Here is a 22,682-nt window from a genome sequence, read left to right as displayed (position 1 = left end):
TAATCAATTATATATATTGTGAAGTAGCTTATTTAGCGTAAAATAAGAATAACAAACAGGTGACCGCATTTAAACGGTAAAGGGCAACTAAATAAAATAAAATATAACTGAAAGTAATTATATAAGACAGAAGTAAATACATAAATCATTACAACCAATAAAAGGCTATGTAACGTGCAAATTTATCTTGTATTTTTTTTTCGCTATTTGAAAAGTCAACTGTTTGTAAAGCATGTCCTTTTATGATTCTAAGAGATGTTTTAGTTTTTATTTAAAGTATCATTTTTTCTTATCAATCAAATAACGTATTCATTCTAGCCTGAGTTCGAGATCCTGTAAATATTGGAGTGAATCCAGCCGAGATTCTATCATACTGAACAGTACTTCTATCCTCAGCATACAATGAGAAGTCCAGATCGTCTTCATCTATACTCCTTGTATACCCATTCCGTTCTCTCCATCTAAAATATCAATGTATATCATTTATTTCAACTGCTAAGTAATTGTCGACACTTGTTATACTTGACTAATTAATTTACGTGTTTGTCTTGTTTCAATAGTTACCAAAAATCCTTACATGTGTACTACAAAAATACAAGGTGCATATGCAGATAAATATACAGAATGTACACATGTAGAAGAACGAAGACTGAAGTAGATATAATCACCAAACGTTCTGGTAACCAATATTTTTTCTGTTTCAAAGTTGTTCGTCAATCGGTTTCGCGTGACGAACCACGTGAGAGTAGGTACATGAATGTAACAATGATGTATGCGAGGAAAAAATCAACATAAAATTATAAGTCCACCTTCATCGTTATGGTGTATCCATCTGCACCATGAAAACTGATTTATTCAACGGGTCATAGTTATCCTTTCCTCGTTTGTCTACCCCGGACTTGACTTTTTATGAACAACTCGGCGGGTGTTTCTAGAAAAGCAGAGGACGCTTACCCTACCGGTGCACCTGGTCCATGCTCCCAGTTTTTAGTGGAGTCCGAGTTGCTCATTTGCTTTTGTTACTTTGTATGCATGATTTTAGTTAATGTATGTTCTTTGTTGTGTATGTCTGCTTTCCATGTCGGGTCTTTGTCCCAATATTACATTCTTTTGATTACCGCTATAACCTTGGTTCTCTTGATTACTCTTTCTTCTATGCATTTAAACAATTGGTTATTTTATCACTGAACAGTAAATAGCTGCCTAGAGATTTCTGGGAATGCTTTTAGCTTATGGTGTATGATAAGTTTGTTATGTTGTTCGTCTTGTATTAGCTGTTTAAACATACCTTCGCCATCTACAAACGGAAAAACAAAAATATAAATGAGTTTGATGACTACCCTGTTGTACTTTACCTTGAAGGGCAGGCTAAGAAAGTTAATTTTGTCAAAATTTATTACTGAGATTCATCGTTTTTATCCCTAATATGCATTTTCTTTTATTTAATTCATCTATTTTTTTATTCTTGTTTACTTTGATTTAAATTCTAAGTTATCTTTCTTAGATTATGGCAGAAAAATGATTCATGCGAACTTCATTCAGTTATATTTTTCTAAGAAACTTGTACAAATAAAATTTAGTGGAACGTTGGCAGGAAAGCTCAAACGATTGATTTTGTGTTTCGGTACTTTTACATTACTTAAACCTGATTTAATTGAACGGTGTTCACCGACAATAAGGCATTTCATGAATTACTTACATTCTTAATCCAACTACCGATAAAACAACAGCAAAAACTCCAAATAGAGTGGCCAAAATACCAACTGCAATAACCACTGAAAAGAAATACATAAAGTTAAAAATTTCATGTAGAGAAATCTTGATGCGTTATGATTTGATTCATTTGTATTTTTTAATGTTCATGCATTGTGAAATCGGTGGCATATGTAATAAAAGCACTTGTTAAACAAAATGAGGATATATTGATAAAGATAATGGTCGCTTCTTTGATTGACCTACTATGGAGTGTCTGAATGAATTATATTTTGTCAGATAAGTCTTTCTTGTGTAATTGTACTTCGGCGAACATGGTAGCGCTTTACAAGAAACAAAACTGCTTAACCTCCCGAGGCTTCCAAGTCCCCTTTCGGTACAGGTGGATGGATGAAATATACATATTTTTTGTCCTGTGTGTGAAATGGTATTTGTCTGTTGTCTTTCAATGTATCTGGCTGTACCCCTGTCTTTAAAGTATGTAGAATGAATCTATGAAAACAATTGTTGAAATGTGGAAAGTGCTAGACCGGAGACTGAGTAAAAAAGGCAGAGACCGACATACATTACAAAAATCTCAATGATGACTTCGAACTTACAACATTACATTTTTTACATATAGTATTTAACATTCTTGATAGGATGTTTGACTTCAGTCAAATGTTGAGTTTGAACTGAAAAACATATTACTAGTGACGGATTCACAGAGGTCAGTGAGAAGGTTGACTTCGTTCCCCCAAACAAAATGTTTACTTCTGACACAAATGTATACTTTTTTTTAACTGGAATTGAAAACATAATTTCCCCCAAAATTTATTCCAAAAACAATTCTAAGCCTTGTTATACTCGGTCATAACTAACATTTTCTACATTCTCATAATCTTAAATTTTGGATCCGCTCCTGTATATAATGTGATACAAAGATAAAAAGATATAGAGATAACTTACAATGACTTGAATGTCCAAACTGAGTGATATCTTTATTGCTTGTGAAGATAAAATTGTTCGCTGTGGTGTACAAAAAGGAAAATGTATTAATAGAATATGACAGTAGTAGAAAGCATCCAGAAGACTGATGATGTCATACTACGGATTAATGATTATTTTTAATTTTAGAACAGTTATATTTAGCTTTTGTCCCTGAATTCTTGACTATGTCAACTTTAAATATCTTTTGTTATACTTAGTGTAATTATACTTAATGGTCCTTTGTTTTAAAAAACTTAATGAACTATCGATACTTACTGCTATTTACGTCCACACATTTGTACTTAGCATCTACATAACTGTTCACCGCCTTACAGCTATCTCCAAAAAACGTTTTGGTGGCTGGTATAAAACATTTTGATTTTCCATCACATGTTTTTTGTATAAGTGTCAAGGCATGGTTGCTTTTGCATAGACTAGTATCATTATCAGCACACATAGAGCTTGATGTTCTACCAAATATAGCAGACACAATACGTAGAGTCGCATTACCGTGACATGCTAATATTGAGGTACTATTTTCACATATTATAGTTCTTATCTCTCTTACATCTGCAATGCGAATAAAAATTTTCATAACTCGAAAATAAAGGATCAAGAAAAAGGTAAAGTAAAACATGAATGAATAAACTGAGAAAGTTAAATAATTTGTCTTAGATGATAGTCTGAAATGATTTTAGAGTAGTGCGACGGATATTGTAGTAACAATGAGACTTCTCGTATTTTGGCTCTTCTCTGATATATATATATTCTGCAAAACAGATAGCATTGATTAGGTGTGTAGTAAATATGTAAAAGTGCCAGAATTTTGAATCCTTGATATTTATAGGGACAGTTCTTTCGAAAAAGAAGTGAATTTTGTTGACATATTTTCGTCAGTTGATGATCTATTTATCTTTAAAAAAAGCAGTGTTTGAATAATGCAAATGACGACTGAAATTTTGATTGAGCATCATATAAAGAAAGAAAATTCAATGCAGTTTATGCTGTTACATTCAAATAAGATTCCCATAATAATGTTTTCAAGCAGATCTTTTTAATATTCAAATTATTTAATCAGAGTAGTGGTTACTTTCGGGACTAATTTGACATTTGTAAGAATGTATGTTAGTGGTTTGAAAAATGGTGGAACCTTTCGAGCAAGATACAGCTACTTGGTCGACAGTTAGCTAAAATTCGTTGGTTTAATTGTCGTGGAAAAACTATCAGAAAATGATAAATTATACAATAATAAAACAGAGCAATAAATGAAAAAAAATCCTTATTTTCCTGAAAAGCTGCATGTTGTACTAATAAAGTGAAATACTTATTTTATGAGGTGCTGACACCCTTTAAGTACAGTGCTGCAAATGTCCAAGTTTTCGGTCTGTCTCATGGAGCCAATTTCTTATAAAAAAAAATATATATATATATATATGTAAATATCGGAAATTGACACCAAATGACCAAATTTACCATAATCATACCTTTTGGAAATAATACCACTAGATGAGCTGTAAATATCACATATACTAAATACATGTTGAATATTGAACACATTTTAACACATCAACACAATGTATTAGTCAATCAATATAAAATAAGATGTATATACAATCACCCGGATTTAAGGATTAAGGAAATTAGGAAACACTTAAAATACTCCATATGTAAACAACGGTTACCTAAGGTTAAAACAAGGCTACAATGTTATCCGTGAAGCAATACAACAGCAGGAAGTTAGATGAAATAGTTGTGGTTGTCGGTCATCAAAAATCTTTTTCATCAGAAAATGTGGCGGAGTCATTAGTGTTTCAGAAAAAGAAATAAGCCCAATCTCTTCTGTTAGAATTTCAATTTTACTTTATCTGCCTAATTATTTTACATGTATATATATATGTGTGTGTAGCTGCGTTATATTAACGCTGAAAAATCAGATTTTCAAATCTGTACTGACCGGAAGAACTTTTCGAAAGGGGTACAGATTAAATCGATGTCGAGAGAGTACTGACATGATCGATTCTGCTTCAAAACACACACAATCGATTGTGCTTGCGAACAGACACGATTGACTCTGGTTGAGAACAGACACGATCGATCCTTTGCTTGAGTACAGACATAATCGATTATGCTTGAGAATCGATCGATACTACTTAAGTACAGGTACGATCGGTCTTGCAAGAGTATCGATCTATTCAGCTTGAGTATATGTATGATCGATCCTGGTATGAAATATGGACACTCTATAGATTTTAGTTACACGGTTTTGTTTTGACGCAGATTTTGCCAATTCATATTCACCTATCTTCAGTACGATACAAACAATTATACACAATGTCTACGGTTATCGGTTGGTGCGATATCGAACAAGCAGCTTGTTGGCCCAACGCGAAGTTTTTTTCCGTAATATGGTATTGGAGATAACTAGATGATGGAACATATACGCTGAAAACTATCACCCAGGAAACCAAAAAAAAAAAATAAACAATCGCCCAGGAAACAACATTTTTGAAATGTAACTTCAACCCAGGAATGTGGATGAGCGACGGGACTAACTTTGACTCCAGCATCAGCTGCGGTATCCCCGAAGCGGTTCGGTGAAATTTCCAAGCCTTTTTACAATCAAATGCATACCATCTTGCTCAATAACACCATTCAACATGGTAGCTTATTTTTATTGGGCATTATTCTCAATGATAACTTTGATAGTAGGACAAAAAGATTTTTGATGTAATATATGTCACGCTAGTTTAAAAGGGAACAAACATTCTATTCAGACTTTATCTAAAGCAGCATCTAAATTCTCTCAACTTGCACGCTTCCTGAATTTTAATCATTTACTTGTAGAAACAGAATATTACTCAGTGTCGATTTTCAATAACCAAATAAAGAGAAATCACGAACATTGATTTCTACTAGTTTAATTGAATGTAACTTCTATGGCGCAATATTTACAGATTCCTGGAAACAAGAATCCTATAATGGATCATCGATTAGTCTTTAATTAAGGTAAAGCCCTGCTATTTACTGATACAGGCGAAGCATTGGTGTGTTGATTTGAAGTGGTTTATACCAGTTTTTTAAAATTATTTTCTATGAGAATGGGACAAAGTGCGGTTTTATATGTTTGGAACATGGAATTAATAACAAAATGAAATTCAAAATTAATCTTGTTATTTTGTGTTTGTTAGTTCTTGCAGTAGAAGGTAGGTTTCATATCCATTTTAGTACAAACAGTTGACTGTCAAAATCTAAAAGATTATTATTTTGATTGTCAATTATACTCCATTCAAATATACCTTTAAAAACAAATAAAATGAACAAACATATTGTTCCACAAATACACTGTTACTTTACTATCCAGATACATCAAGATGAAACAGAAACCAGCTCATGTGACAAATTTGCAGATCTAATTTGCTATCTGTAGAAACAGAGACTATGAAGACCACAGTAGTAACTTTTTGCAAAATAACAAAATCAATGACATCATAACAATATGGAGGGCTGTGTAAATATTACTTTTAAAATGTCAAATACAGCAGTCTAGTAGATAACAAAGTGACGACCACTTTGTGAATATATTGTTTAATAAGTACAACTTGATTCTCTAACAGACATTCAGAGCCCCCACTGCAACCCAACCGATAACTAATGTTTTATAGAACATGCGGATATAAACAATTAAAAGCTAAAGTTCATTAAGAAATAGATACATATAAGATTACTATAAAGGAAAGATGTATGTCAAAGTACTGATACAGATTTAAATTAGAACTTCATATTTTGTATCACCTAGTTTAACATAAATAGTCATATTAAACAAGAAATGAAAAAAAAACATATCATTCTTTCCTTCTGAATATGTTTGATTGTATACTTTTCTCTTAAAGACCATTCAGCATGGAGCATCTGTATGCTTATATAAGCAATTTACATATCGTTTTTCATAAACCAAAGTGTAGAAAGTAATAGCCGGTTATTGCTCTACTTACCCATTTATTATTGTTTTTACTGAAAAATAAATCAATCATTTTTCTTTTACGACATTAGGAACTTCTGAATATCAATATCTCTTTTTGTTAAACATTTTAGTTATTAAATGATCGTGATCTATCAAAATAAAGTATTTGAAGCTTTTATGTCTATAAAATAATGTAACATACAGAGGTTCACATATTTTGTTCATGCAAACAAAAAACAGTTTTACAACCCGAATTATCTTGTTTGTTTTTTATCAGTAGAAATTTGCATAAAATATTTAGATTAGTTGCATATTGAGCATTTTTCCATTCATTACTCTTTGTATTCGGTTACTCATAGAGTCTCGATTTCAAATATAGTCACAAATTGACGTTCATAAAAAATGGATCGTGACATTCATCACCAATTTTAACTAACGACTGGCATTAATTACATTTTTTTCTTTTCACGGGCTTCTAATAATTCATAGTTCTAAAAATGCAAACTCATTCTCCCCGCCCGATTAAATAAAAAAGTTTTCAAACTATTTAAAATCAATTCTGTAATTACGTGACAGCTTCCGATGACATACCAGCATATACTCGGAAAGGTATATTCAACTTGGTTCTATTATAAACTTGAGGAAAAGTGAGCAAATAAATTTTTACAATGGTGGAAAATTCTTGAATAGGATGGTGTTCTTTATTCTAGCACAGGCCTTCAAGTAGTGACTGAAAAAGGTGCTATATGTACATTCGTGGTAAAAACACATATACAATTTACGATTTTTGATTTAAAAAATAAAAACAAACAAACAAACAAGACAAAAAATTCTTATCGATTCAATTAACAAATTTTAATTTGAATTTTAAAAAAAGTTTCATAGAACTTTCCACGAATTTTTTTCTGAGAAGAAATATTTCTCTTCTGTACATTCTTTATAGTTATGTTAACTTCGATTAATTATTTTACACTCATCTTTCCATTTGAAATCTATTGTTTCCTTTATTCAGAAATGGTAGTAAGTCACTTTAATAGCAACCAATCTCCTGGCAAACCGCTCATAAGGAGAATTAATTGTTTTGACTCATTTCAAGAAACAAATCATTGAGTTAAAAGTATCAATCGAATAAGAAAGCGTTATTCTTTTTATGTTTTAATGCAAAAAATGAGTTCACTATGTACTTTTTCAAATGTGTAAGTAAATTAAACAAATACATTTGGGAATAATTTAATTCGCTTATCGCGTTATTGAGATTGAAAGGCAATGAGACAATAACTATTACATGAAATATTAAATAATTCTTTATTGTCTGTACGTCATTTGTTTTTTGTTTATTATAGATTCCTTTGTCTTTGTGTCATTTTTATCTATTTGGTCTAATAAGGTCAAAGTTGAATCTCTATGAAATCCTTCTCGGTTTTCATAAAGCCATGTACGTTTGAAGTTCGGTCAATATCATGCCTTCAGTCAGTTATAACACCACTCACTCAAGTATTTTTAAAAAGTATTAATGGCCCGTTTGCATTTTTTTTTATATATATATTTCGCTCATTTCAACAATTCTTGCGCCATTTTCATCAACGGATGCAATTAGAATGGGATTCTTTGATTTTTTAAACATAACAGTTTTAGCGTTAATGAATTATTGACTTTAGTGACGACGACCATGTCTTTTGGTAATTGAAAATCGAAACGGAAACATCGACGTATCGGTACTGAAAACACATTATACTGTCGTTAATTGCAGGATAATGATGCCAACACACAAATATATATGAGAATCCTTTCAACGAATTGATAAGTTTTAGGAATATTCATTGATAAGAATTATTTTTTTACTTCGAGACAGGAATTAATTGTGCAAAATGAGACGGATAATGTTTTAAAAACTTCGCAAATTTGACAATTTTAACATCATTGGGAATTTTTCAGACCCTTCTATGCTTATATTATCTTCCCTGTATCAAATTGATCCGATGGAGCGGTGAGGCGAATAGAGTCGTCATATTCTGACACTTTTTTGTATGTATAAATATATTTATATATATATTTACAGTCCGTCAAAAGTTAAGCATAACCTATTTATATTGATATTTTTTCAATAACATAAAAAATGTTAAGATGTTATATTTCGTTAGGAAATATGGACATATGATATTTTTTATTTCCATTTTCAAAATGCAAAATGAAATTTTAGTATAGTCGAATAACGAACGCAAAAAGTAGGATAAAAATCAACAACATAAGAGGCGATTTCAAGTTTCATGATATTTTTTAGTGTTCACAAAATCAGTCTTACAAGAAGTCATACAGTCAAAGGTTAACACGTACACAATCGTCTGGCGTATTTTCCATCAATATAGGGTATAACCTCCACGTTTCCGGTGTAAATGTTCAACACACCGCCTTATTCCAGCAACCAAACGCCAAGTTAGTACCGTGGGAATCACTGCCATTCTTCTACGACAGCGACCCTCAGTTCGTTTACATTGTGGCATCTTGGGTTCCGTTTATTGATTTTATGTCCATTTACATGTAAGTCCCACAAATGTTCAATCAGATTCATGTCCGGTGACATGGCTGGCCATGGTAGTGATTCAATGTCTTCTTCCTTAATAAATTCCCGAACAACACGGGCTCAATAGAGTCGAGATTTTCCGTCTTGGAACATTGGTCTGCCAGCCAGCAAGAGCATGATTATCAAAATGTAGTCTAACATGACCATCCAAGATGTATTTCCGACCATCCAATCTACCGTCAATGATCCGTAAAAAAAGCTTACAATCATTTGAAAAAGACCCCCTAACGGTAACGCCGCCACCACCGAAAAAAATTGTTCCAACAACATGATTTTCATTCAATGCTGTATTCCTTTCCCGCCAAACACGTACCGTCAATAGGTTTCAACATAAACCGGCTCTTATCTGACCAATAAATGCAACTCCAACTCCTGAAATTCTAGTGACGGTGATATCTTGCCCACTGCTTACGTGCATGGCGGTGCCTCCTTTCTTTCCTCTTTCTTTCTTTTCTTTTGTATTTCCTCCACTATCTGCAGCACACATAAAACTCTGGTGAGAACTGATGAGGGAATTATGCTTTAGCAACTTTGTGCATATGCAGGTAAAATAAATGTGTTTATAAAAGGTGTGGATCCAGCATAATCGGTTCAGTCCAAAGAATACGAATACTGGCATAGAATAACAATCTACCAATCTACGATTCCCACCTACCACCAAATATTACAAAGGTTAATAGCATCACTCCACTACAGCAATATCAAAGCATCTATGAATTATATATACATACTAAAACAGCACACTACACAGCATAGTAAAAACTGTTTAAAAAAACATAAAGCTTAGCAGAAAATATTAAAAAATATGTATATCTTATCAGTTATAAGATCCCTGTAAAGTGGATATCAGTCGTCAAATAGGTATATATTAATAAAATGAATATTTGCATTTAGTATATATGATGAAACCATACTCTAAATAATAAAATCTAAAATAATCAAGGAGAATCGGGAGACGAAAACCATAACTTAAAACCAAATCATTGAACAGTACTAAAAAGATAACAAAACCTTTGAACACATAAAATATCATATAGGTTGTAATTATGATACGTGTAAGACACCAGAAAAAATTAGGAGGCTTTGTGCACAACTCTGATGACAGTTATCAAAATAAAGCTGATAGAACGTACATACTTGTATGAAATTATAGGGCTTATAGAAATATTGTAAAACTTTTGACGGTTACTATAACTATATTTTTTAAAATTCCCCCTTATTGACTGATATGTATACTGCAGTGTCTAAAATGTCAACTTCAATAGAGAGCTTCTTTCTTTATGTAAGGCGTATACAAGTCCTATAGAAACAGCTTCGACCTTTTTACCAATGTAAGACTGTAATACAATCGGAAGCGAAGGATGTGTCACATTGAGTTGAATCAACTTTTTATTGTCATTAAATATCATACTTTCCAGATCACTGTCAATATCTCGAATAGTAGATCATATACGGGCTTCTAACTTGTTCTGTCTTGTCACAGAGCAGCAACAAAATGTTTAATACATGTATCTTAATCGTTCTACTCATATAACAGGCAAAGAGGACTTCCTTTGAACTGGTTAAATTTACTACGGTTTGACTTCAGTATACCCTCTCCAGAAAGGAGTCTCGATTTGATCTTAGCCTTCTTAATAGCTATCGAGTCATATCCACAGGTACACCATACGTTATGCGTTGATCTAACTGTCACTGATCTAACAATAAGAAATTTCATAGAAGATTTTCCAACTGCCATATAATCAAGTTTGTCATGCTAAAATACATCGATTTTCCTTTTAACTAGATATTTCCAAACATTCTTACTACATGTAGGCATATCACCCAACAAGTAAAACACTGCGTCAAAGTCAGTTTTCCTTGTCAGTTCTAGTCGTTTCAAAGGTCTTCGAGCGTGTAAACGAGAACTGTGAAACCTCCGAATTAATGTCCTGTCACTAATACGACCACCAGTAGGCCACATTCTTCCTAACTGTCCCGCTGTTGAAATTGGATGTAATCTAGCTTGACGTGCAGGGAAACGGTCCTCTCTTGAGGTCGTTTTACGAGACCTATGGGATCTTTGACGGTCTTCGACTGATACTGTCGGTCTATGCTTTGTTACGAGTCTGCTAATCACAAAATTGCTCACTCCAAAATTGGGTGCTATTCTGCGATTGCTCATGTCAGCATTCTTCATTCCAATTGCTCACCGGCGTTTGGCGATAATCAATTTCATATATTTCGACTTACCATGTTAAGAAGTCTTTTACAAATAACAATTAACAATAATGTCCACGTGCAATTGGTCAAGGCAATTTGAGAAAAAATTAATACGTTGATTTGAAGCAAGACGAGATTTTGGAACCGGTTTTAAACCTTTAAATCTCTAATAACCGACATCTTGCCTGTACGTTTTACACAGGTATTGTTTAAAAGTATTGAATGAATGCATCAGAAGCTGGCGTATTAATTTTTATAAAATTTATTTTAGCAAATATTTTGGTGATGCTTAACTTAAGGCTGACTGTATATGTACGTAAGACCAAAATTAGTCTTAATTTACATCCCATGACATAAGACAAACATTCCTATATTCTATCCAACTAAAGACTGACGCACACGTAAATAATCGTTGTATGAAAACATTGCAGTTTGGGACATGTGATATAAAAGATACCTTATTCATAATTTTGCAGGTTTAGTCAGTAATAATACCACTCTATGGTGTTATGAGTGTGAAGAAAAGTTTGAAGATGAAAGATGGGACCCATATACCGAGTGCCAGGCCTATCCCGAAATTACAGCAAAGAAACCATGCCTTGATACTGAAATATATTGTTTGGTAATTTTAATGTATTGATATGATCACCGTAAAGAAATGTTTTCCTTTTATGTATTAAACAGCTAGATAATTTTATTACATTCATAATTTCTAAGCTAACACCTAACAAAATAAACGAAAGCAACTGTCCATTTACATGTAAAGTTATGGTGTATATGTATATTAACCTTTTTCGTTTCGTTTTAAAGGATTTTGAAAGCACATACAAACGATCGTATACCTATAACCGCATACACATTGCATAACATAATTCTGAAAAAAAAAATAACTGAGTTATCTTTCTTTGATTGTTGAAGGCACCAAGATTCTAGAGAGGTCTACTTCTAGACACGAAAGTTTTCGAGATATCCTTAAGTTATCACACCTACACAACACGTAAAAACGTCATAATGAAGTAAAAAGATGATGAACGATCATACAATGTAATAACCAATATGTGTTTGAAAATTTTAAAGTGAATAATTTTATAGAGAATAACTGATAATTTATTATTTCTAGCAATTTGACTTTTTTGCAGTGACTTATATTATACCCCTGACCTTGACATATCGCTTGCCACTTGATACGTCATGATCAGCTGTTAAATGTATGTCATTTCAAACTTATAATCGAAAAACAAACTAGAAGAGAGAAAAAGGATCAAATGAAACATGCTTTTCTCATGGAAGATTTGAAAATTTCAGTCACCCTTGCGTAAGATTATGATAAGAAAAATAAAATAAGTGATTGATAGTCACATTGAAAAGGTAAAAGAGTACTAAACACAAACACATAATTCAAATAAAACGCATAAAATATAAGAATGGAGGCCTTAGTTTTTTTCATCAGGGTCAGAAAGCTCTAAAGGTGAAGACTGTCGACCTAGACTGTAGACACAATTAAGGTTCCCTTCAAAATTAAGCTTGATCACTGTGAAGGCACGTCAAGTTTAACAGGAAAATAATGAAATTGCAAGAACTAAATAATGCGGGTTTTGTCATTCATTCCGTTGTTCAATGACCTATCGCTGTATTTCATCTCCAAGGAATACGTTTCTGAAAGAACAGTTACTTTCATGTTATTAACGCAGTAGTTGGCCTCCAAAAAAAAAAGTTCACCGACAGGACCATCCTTTCTATCGGTGACGCTTTGTTTGTGCTCTACAAAACTATCACCCTAACCACCAATAAGTCTCGCCTACGTAAAAGCCATTTTGCAGCGTTTGCAAACCAATTCTGATGTACATGTGAATTCATCTTTCGACTTGAAAACGTTGGCTGGCCAACGATCTCGTCATTTTTCCAAGTAAGAGTTCCCTCACTCAGGAGAGCATCGTTGGGGAACGATTGAATTTTACCCTCGGGTACCTAGGATTTCCCTTTTATTGCACTCGTGCAGGTGTTAGATTCTTAATATCTCTTTGTAGGTAGAGAAAATAACTCTTTACGGCATAACTACAAATATAAAGAGAAAGTGTACCACAGAATGTTATTATGGATGCAGAGCTAGTAGTTTTGGTTTAACCACGATGAAATGTACATCATGCTGTCAATACCCCGGATGTAACACGGACAGCTCTGCAGTCAATCTATTTCACTCATGGAATGATGTCATTGTTTTAATGACCGTATCAATTCTGACGTCATTGACCCGGTGATTATCACAACTCAGCCAAAATTGAGTACATTTGTCAGTATTTACGTACACATCTTGTATATGCCATTATGTAAAATGTCATTCTAACTGAGATTTATCTCCGCAGACTGTCATGGGTTACTGTTTGTCTTCATCTTCTTCCTGTGTTAGGAGGTAAATCGAAGACATCATTAAGTACCAGTCCATATAAAATTCAGCCTAAGGTAAGGTGATTCATGGTGTAGAAAAAACCCATGGATCAAATGATTCTTTTATTGGCTTATATATGCTATTTTTATGTGGCAATAGTCCTTTCTGTATTTAGATCTGTACTATTGAGAAAACTGCACTTTATCATCACAATAAAATCAACCAAATCAAACCAGACCAAGAACCATAACTCTTGCAAAGTGTCAATTTCATTTACAGTCTACATAAATTTTATCGTAAAAGCGCAACCCCCAAATGAAGAACTAAGACTGGTTATACGATCCATAATTGTTTCTGATCAAGAAATAATACTGGATTCGCTGGGCTTTTGTTATGCATGAATCACCTGTCTGATTTTCATAAGAATGATACTTAAAAAGTGTTATTAATTTCCGTTCTTCGTGACACCTTTTCCGAACTTACGGTTATTACCTTTGGTGGAAATACTGATTGTGGGTAGTAGAGCAGTCAAACATAAATAGATGCAATACTTGTGAAGGTAAAGAGATGTAAAATGCATGCTTTTAACAATCCGAAAAGATTCGGGTCCTCACCGGATTGGGTATTCTTCCTTGCACAAAGCGGCTGTTTTTTCAAAAATGCAAAATTTCGCACTAACTTTAAGAATTAAAATCATGAACAAATGAACAGAAAAAGATACACTTTTTATTTGTTTTTTTTTTTACAATAATACCATTCCCAGTTACTTTTTCTGGCAGTTTTAAAGTGCCTGATATTTTAGAAAACCTGGTTTTCTTTACAATTATTTTTGGGAAAGCATCTAAAATTTGTTATGAAAACTGATATATATATATTTATTATGTTACCATGGCTACAGATTTTCATGACAAACAGAAAATACATTCTATCTTTTTTTCATGGATCTCCATAATGTAAGGTTTTGAAAAATATATAATTTTTACAGGAAACAAATTTTGGATTTGCTTGTTTAAGTGTCTCAATATAGCTTTATTTCCACAAATCGTCATAAAGTTTTCTGCAGTGACCTATCTATATAGTGGAACCTAAAGTTCGTAGATTTATATTTGATGACAATTCCCTAACATATCAAACTGCTTTCTTTTTAAGTCACAAATTTTGTCAGCGACTTCTTGCACTCGTAATTTTAGCACTTTATATTCGCATATGATTTGAATAATTACCACTCCACGTTATGCTGCAGATCTGTACCGTGTTTACCGCCATAGCGACGTGGTTCTAGCTTCATACGAGATACACATGTACCTCATAAATATCATACACGTGTGTTCTACGTGCGTTTCTTGCTTGTATGAGAACGGGAAGTTTACATGAAATGACCGGTTAGTATTGACCATTACCCAGTTGCCCCGATATCTATAAAATATCATTGCCAGTTGTTTAATCTGGTTCCTAATCTGGTTCCCTTGTCAATATCATAAGCGACCCAAAGTTTACAACAAAAGATGAAATTAATGTACCCAGTTTCCGATTCAAACACAAGGCTACAGTATTTAATACTTGACTATATAGGTCATATGCTATATCAGGGCCCCGATATCAATATATTGACATTGCCAGTTGTTTAATCTGGTTCCTGGTAACCAGTTGTTTTGATTGAAATCATTCTGGTCATCACGGTTACAAAACAAACAAAACCTTGATATTACTTTCATCTTAAATCAACAAATCGATAATATTAATAGGATAATTATTTGTAAAAAGTGAATAAGCCAAAATATGAACACGAGTGCTGAGAACGCCTAGATTTTACGAGTATGTGGAAATTGTTCCGTGAAAGAGTTTAATCTTAATGTGTTCTTGGCACGAGTGGTTATATATTGTTTATTCACGATAACCAATTAATTATTATTGTTTAAGTCGCTGATGTTGTTAACGACTTCTTGCACTCGTATAGAGCATATCGAAGTTTGCCGATCTTAGCCGAATGGCGAACTGTTGCGTTACACGACAAAGTTCAAAGTTCAAAAGTGATGTCGGTACATACAAAACATTACAACACAATCTCTAATGAGCTTTTAAAACCGACATAAGCTTTTAAAACGTTCTAAAATGTCAAGTATATTTTCGAAAAGGAATACACTTATTTTGCCAGTAATTTCGATGTGTTAAAAGATGTGAAGAATTTTCAATTGATCAAGTCCACACATAATTCTACGCCAAGGTTTATGGCGAAAATGAGAAAATCGCTTGTTGATTAAGAGTTAACTTAAGTAGAGCATTTAATTTGCCTTGATGTTGAAAGCAAGCCAAAAATTTGTGGCATAGAATATTTGACGATTAGCGACTTTGAAGACTTCAGTCTTTGATTTTAATTTTGGCCCTATTTCAATTTTTTTATTGATTACCTCATAAAATCTCTGCAAGGGTTTTTCAGTCAGTTTTCAGATACCTCCTATAAGGGGTCAATGGGTCCACATCCCAAAAAATTAACTTTTTCATTTTGGGTACAATTTTGGTACAAGTTGAAAGTGTATTTACAAGCCCACTACCATTACATGTCCACACATAGAGCATTAAATTCGCCTGGATGTTGTAAACATGCCATAATCAGTGGCATAGAATATTTGGCTATTAGCGACTTTGAAGACTTCGGTCTTTGATACAAAAAGATTTTCACCCTTATTTGCTGGCATTTTCAACATTAAAATTTTGTGTATGGCGGATTGATATACATGTTGTGATGTTTTGTGGCGTTTCGGCTGGGAAAAACCCGAAAGTGAAATTACCGAATTTATTTTACAATGTGAACTATCGAAATCACTGATATCTGTATAATATTTATCAAAACAGGAAAATTCCATTAATTGGTGTGATTTAATTTAGAAAATTAAATTAAATCAAAGAATATGGAATAGCCAATATTACACAAACACTGACTAAAGATTAATTTATATTAATATTTGTTTTTGTAAGATAAGATATATGGAAATATCCAAATGTACAAGCATGCCAAATTATTCCATTTACCCCACTACCGCCACAACCAACCCTCCACCCCCCCAAAAAAAAAACAAAACAAAAAAAACAAAAACAAAACAAAAACAAAACAAAACACAACACAACACAACAAAACAAAACCAAAAAAAACGTAAATACAAAAAAAATACAAAAAAAAAAATCCTCCAATTTCTCGAGGGAGTTTATTTTACGGAGTGTTAACTGTATCGTCAACAACTACTAGTACTACGCTGTTGTAAAAAGTGAAGACTGTTTAACTATCAGTTCTGACGTTCTATAAATCCCTCGCTGTAAATAATAAGCAGTTATAACAAACAACAAGGTACGTTATTCGGTGTCTTAGTGCGTACGTGAACTTCTGACATCTTCAAGTATGACATTAATAATTAACATAACTTAACACTGTTCTGTATAGTCCAATATAATGTTATAATGATGTAACCTCCCACGCTGAAGTACACTTTAAGGTTTCGTAAAGGTTGAACGAATTTAGAGTTTTATGAAAGAAAGCGTAACGAAGTTATAATCTGATAGTACAGCCATAGCAGATTTTGACAAGCCAAATAAAGGAAGGAGTTCTTTGGCTCCGATACAAAACAATCAAAACAAATTAAATTGTTTCTACTAGAAACAAAGGAGTTAATTAAGACCATCAGCTGATCATTGTTCCTCTTCACTTTGATGTTGATACTTGTATTGTATTGTAATATTTTGATTTAATTATACCCCAGGAAACCCTCGTTTTCTCTTACAGAGAACAGAACCATAGATGTACAATAGAACTTTGAAACAACCTTTATTTGTAGACAAGTAGTGAAATTCAGCACCAAATGAACATGGCATTATGTAAACTTAATATAGCATTACAATCTAAGTAAAGGATCGCTCAAAGCTAAATTAGAAATCGAAATCCAGATTAACTTATAATTTTGCACTGGAATTTTTAACTTATATAATCCATCTGCACATAAACGTACCATTAACACATCTTCACATAAGTGTGCTACTAATGTTTCACATGTGTGCGACCGCCACATAAGTGCACCACAAACGATATAACATGTTTACCGCCATATTGATACCACCAACGCTTAACATATGTATCGCTTTCACATATGTGTACCACCAACGGGTCACATATGTACATGTACCACCTTCACATAAGTGTACAAATAACGCTTCACATATGTACCACCTTCACATAAGTGTACAGGTAACGCTTCATATATTTACAGCCTTCAAATTAGTCTACAATTAAGGTTTCACATATGTACCACCTTCGCGTAAACGCACCACTAACGTTTTACACGTGTACGACTTGCAAATTAATGTACTACTTACTCTTCACATGTGTGCCACCTTCACATAAGTGTACAACTAACGCTTCACATATTTACAGCATTCAAATTAGTCTACAATTAAGGTTTCACATATGTACCACCTTCGCGTAAACGCACCACTAACGTTTCACACGTGTACGACTTGCAAATTAATGTACTACTTACTCTTCACATGTGTGCCACCTTCACATAAGTGTACAACTAACGCTTCACATATTTACAGCATTCAAATTAGTCTACAATTAAGGTTTCACATATGTACCACCTTCGCGTAAACGCACCACTAACGTTTCACACGTGTACGACCTGCAAATTAGTGTACTACTTACTCTTCACATGTGTGCCACCTTCACATAAGTGTACAACTAACGCTTCACATATTTACAGCATCCAAATTAGTCTATAATTAAGGTTTCACATAAGTGTACCACTAACGCTCCACATGCGTAATTGTTTCACATAAGTGTACCACTAACGCTTCACTGCGTAATATTTTTATATAGCTGTACCACTAACGCTTCATATGCGTATATTTTTTCACATAAGTGTACCACTAACGCTTCACATGCGTGTACCACTTGATTCACATGTATACTACCTTCACGTTAGTGTACAACTTACACTTCTTATGTTTACAAAGTTGTAAAGGAACTTAGAAGTTATCAAGATAGGGTTGATAGAAAATTATGTAATTAGAATTCAGCATTATGCAATGAGTAGACAAACCAAAAATCAGACAGGCTATCAGCAAAATACAATTTATGGATACTTCAATAGATTTTAACGGGCCATTAATAATTTACTTTAGTAGATTCTAAGCACTCAGTACCAAAACATGTTTTGTTAATAACATGTTGACAAAAGACGCGTTGTCTTAAATTAAATTTAAGGAACACGAAGTGAATCAATTAACTTCAAAATAGACCATAAATGGACCATAAATAGATCGTAAATGTGTGTTAAGCCTATAGACAAAAAGAGCATACTTTTTGTTATCGGCAGTAATTACATTCGAAATAATTTCAGAACTATAAAGTACATTTAAGAATGAGATTTTCTTCACCATCTCTGCTTAATTCAATAAACATTTCCATTAAAGAAATGACTGCAGGTGTTTTACCGATTTTCCTCGCTAGTTCAACACCAATATTGCATTCGGAATACTTAACAGAATTTCTGGAATATCCTTTGCATCATTCGAAAAAAAGCGGATAGGCTGTACCCAATTTATGTAAGTCGGGTAATCGAAGACACAGTCAGGCTAATACTATATAATAAGTTTAAACTTTTCTCTTACATCCAGACTGATTGAATTTAGTAGAAATTTCCAAAAGCACAGTGACAGAATCGTACTGGCAGTATTTCACAGTGACAGAATCGTACTGGCAGTATTTCAGTGACAGAATCGTACTGGCAGTATTTCACAGTGACAGAATCGTACTGGCAGTATTTCAGTGACAGAATCGTACTGGCAGTATTTCACAGTGACAGAATCGTACTGGCAGTATTTCAGTGACAGAATCGTACTGGCAGTATTTCCAATAATAAACACAACCAATCAGTTAAACATTTATCATAACACTTATTGTGAGAGAAAGTGGCTGAAAACGATAGTTGTAATCATGCTTTAATTTTCATACATGTGAACATCAACAAAGAATACGAAACCTAGAAAGAAACATGATATAGAACGAAACAAACTGGAGCCTCGAAATGAGTTAATGCAGTGCTCCAGTGAGGCAGGCAGTTGATAGGAAGGAAATATAAAAAAGAAAAGACAAAACTCCTTTAAAAAGATTTTTTTTCTGAATGAATACCATGAAATCATTCTATATGTGAGGTTTATGAGAACATCACATACGGCATGCTTTCATTTTTCATAGAATTTGTGAGATGTTGTTTACATCCTTAATGTTATGAAAGCCTGTTATGTGTTTTTATAGTGTAATCTGCGTATGGAGTGTTCATATCACAACTCGTACGTTAGCCAGAGCTTGCCGAAATTACGCAGACTTTTTGTATCACGCTAGAATTCAAACAAATAGGCTTCGGGAACAGGATTATGTTGCTACATGATTGAAGTCATCACTACAGAAGTTTTACGTCATCATGAACTCGTGGATCGTTACGGTGTATCCATCTGCGCCAGGAAAACTAATTTGTTCAACGTGTCATAGTTTTCCTTTCCTCGTTTGTCTACCCCGGACTAAGCATTTTATGAGCAATTCGGCGTGTGTTTCTAGAAAAAAAAACAGAGGACGCTTACCCTATCGGTGCACCTGGTCAATGCTCCCAGTTTTTAGTGGCGTTCGAGTTGCTCATTTGCTTTTGTTACTTTGTATGTATGATTTTAGTTACTTTATGTTCTTTGTTGTGTATGTCCGTTTTCCACGTCTGGTCTTTGTCCCTGGGTTACATTCTTTTTTGTTATCCAATAACCTTGGTTCTCTTGATTACTCTCAGAAAAAAGGTATATTATTTAGATAAGTTTACTCTTTGGTTTTAAAAATGACATTAGTTGTTTAAAATTGTTAGGGTATTTCATAGAACAAGCTGTATCTTTTTTATATCGACCGTGATCCTAATGAAAAATATATAATTTAGAGTTTGCAGAATATATTTTAAGTGTACAAATGTAATAGTATCATAGATCGACGAAAGGTAAAAAATGTTGTGTCATCTTTAAAAACTAATTTTTTGTTGTATGGAAACATATTTTAGAATGTACTTCAATTCGCGTTGTTGTTGAAAAATACTCAGTGTCTTCTAAAACAATGAGTTTTTATTGTTTTTTGTAACAATGTTTTTTTTAGTGCTGATGTGACCGCTGATTTACCGATTATGACAATAGCATGCAAATGCTTTTTGATCACCATTGGTATAGTCATGCCGCAATGGAAGAGGGAGGTTTAGCGCGCTGTAAAACTTAAGTTTAACCCACCATTTCGTCTGAAGTGCCTTCAGTAGGGTAAGCATCCTCTGCTTTTCTAGAAACACCCGCTGAATTGCTCATAACAAGACAAGTCCAGGATAGACGAAAGAGGAAAGGTAAACTATGACACATTGAACAAATCAGTTTTCATGGCGCAGATGGATGCACCGTAACGATCCACGAGTTCATGATGACGACCATAAAACTTTTGTAGTGATGACTTCAATCTTGTAGCAACAGAACACTGTTCCAGAAGCCTATTTGTTTGACATCTAGCGCGATACAAAAGTCTGCGTAGTCTCAGCAAGCTCTGGCATAACGTATGAGTTGTGATATGAACACTCCATACGTAGGTGTTGAAGGGATGTTGCCACAAATGAAAGAAAAGTTGACAATTTTGAATGAAAAGTCATCACGTTTGTCGTAAAGTTTGGTCAATAGTTTTCCTTTACCATCGATTTCTAAGTGTAGGGCAAGATATGATGCTGACTTCACAGTGTCTGTAGTATCCTTTATCTCAAGTTCCTCGGGATAGATGCGATATATCAAATCCTTAAAATTAGGATTATGTTGTTTACATTGCTGCTGAAAATTGAAATAAATCACATTTTTCCCAGGAAAAAAAGGAAAATAACCAGCAGGTGTGTGTTATTTGTAATAGTATGTTTTTTAAAAACTACATGTACAACACGATGAACTCAAAATTTTTTTTAACAGAACATTAGGTTTCCTGGTTTCTTTAATTAAAGTCATATACGTTCTACCAAATGAGTTCAAATATTAGGATGCCATTCATTTTGTGTGTTTAATTTAGCGACTGTCAATCTTTACTTCACGGGAATATGCAATATAGTACTCAAGACTTTAACATATACGCCTTCCAAATATCAAGGTTAACAGAAAACTGTATTTTGCCGTATCGACAATTAAGAAGGCAACAGTTCCATTCATGTAATCTTTCGTCAACTTTAAAATACATTAGATTGAAAGATGTGTATGTGCTTGTATTATTGCTTGTTTATACAAATATACGATATTTAATACCATTACTTGCTTACTGAAATTCCTTGTCAATGTCACCGATATTTAAAACAAATAAATCAATTACCACAGACGGACAATCCTAGAAAAAAAACAATTATCATTTTATACTGTAACAATCTAATTAAATAAATTAAGTTAAGATGTAGACCGATGGAGGACAAATTTTATTTCATTGACTGTTTACAGGGCTGATAATGTATCTCACTTTCATTGTTCGTTTTCTTGAGTGTTTTTTACCTATAGATTCTAGAGAAACCATAGTAAGAACGATGTTAAAACCTATATATATATATATATATATATATCTTTATTCTCAAACAGCCAATTTACATTGGTACAGAGTACAAAGAAAATCAACAATCAACAAGTACATAACATACACATTCATGGACAAACACAACTATTTACAATATGTACAACACTGTGACAAAATGATGGTACAGACAGATAGTAAGCCAGGAGATCAAACAGTATCGTTAATGTGTTTAATAAATTTACATAAATTGTTTAATAACTTTTTGTTATTACTTGAC

The 22,682-nt window shown here is 33.2% G+C and overlaps 2 protein-coding genes across 3 annotated transcripts; one reads left to right on the top strand and one right to left on the bottom strand.

Annotated features, from left to right (window-relative positions):
* Window positions 1–254: 254 nt before the first annotated feature.
* LOC148618917 (uncharacterized) lies at window positions 255–4,304 on the bottom strand. Its single transcript, XM_088578286.1, has 5 exons — window positions 4,167–4,304; window positions 2,959–3,252; window positions 2,662–2,721; window positions 1,700–1,775; window positions 255–461 (listed from the first exon to the last, which is right to left on the bottom strand). The coding sequence occupies exons 1-5, from the start codon at window positions 4,237–4,239 to the stop codon at window positions 293–295; spliced, it is 672 nt and encodes a 223-aa protein (XP_088434412.1). The 5' UTR covers window positions 4,240–4,304; the 3' UTR covers window positions 255–292.
* Window positions 4,305–5,694: 1,390 nt separating this feature from the next.
* On the top strand, window positions 5,695–22,447 carry LOC148618916 (uncharacterized). Of its 2 annotated transcripts, XR_015921496.1 has the most exons (4): window positions 5,695–5,885; window positions 11,903–12,048; window positions 13,454–13,886; window positions 19,477–22,447. XR_015921496.1 is itself a non-coding variant. In XM_088578282.1 (3 exons), exons 1-3 carry the CDS (start codon window positions 5,831–5,833, stop codon window positions 13,682–13,684), a joined length of 432 nt encoding a protein of 143 aa, XP_088434408.1. In that variant the 5' UTR covers window positions 5,695–5,830; the 3' UTR covers window positions 13,685–14,047. The 2 variants fall into 2 exon arrangements, 1 of the variants encoding a protein (XP_088434408.1); XM_088578282.1 differs by lacking the exon at window positions 19,477–22,447 and having other exon boundaries at window positions 13,454–14,047.
* The last annotated feature ends 235 nt before the right edge of the window (window positions 22,448–22,682 follow it).

The sequence above is a fragment of the Perna viridis genome, chromosome 4 (assembly GCF_037379345.1).
Source record: "Perna viridis isolate PV_CMFRI_1.1 ecotype Kerala chromosome 4, ASM3737934v1, whole genome shotgun sequence".
Classification (NCBI taxonomy): domain Eukaryota; kingdom Metazoa; phylum Mollusca; class Bivalvia; order Mytilida; family Mytilidae; genus Perna; species Perna viridis.
This window is presented reverse-complemented; position numbering and strand designations above follow the sequence as displayed.

Excerpts from the sequence above, each read along its gene's own strand:
- LOC148618917 (XM_088578286.1), bottom strand. The coding sequence starts at position 4,239 with ATGTGTTCAATATTCAACATGTATTTAGTATATGTGATATTTACAGCT. Across the intron at positions 3,253-4,166 it reads AGTGGTATTATTTCCAAAAG|ATGTAAGAGAGATAAGAACT; the intron begins GTATGATTATGG and ends TTCGCATTGCAG. Across the intron at positions 462-1,699 it reads TCGGTAGTTGGATTAAGAAT|ATGGAGAGAACGGAATGGGT; the intron begins GTAAGTAATTCA and ends TTGATATTTTAG.
- LOC148618916 (XM_088578282.1), top strand. The coding sequence starts at position 5,831 with ATGAAATTCAAAATTAATCTTGTTATTTTGTGTTTGTTAGTTCTTGCA. Across the intron at positions 5,886-11,902 it reads GTTAGTTCTTGCAGTAGAAG|GTTTAGTCAGTAATAATACC; the intron begins GTAGGTTTCATA and ends ATAATTTTGCAG. Across the intron at positions 12,049-13,453 it reads ATACTGAAATATATTGTTTG|GTAGAGAAAATAACTCTTTA; the intron begins GTAATTTTAATG and ends ATCTCTTTGTAG.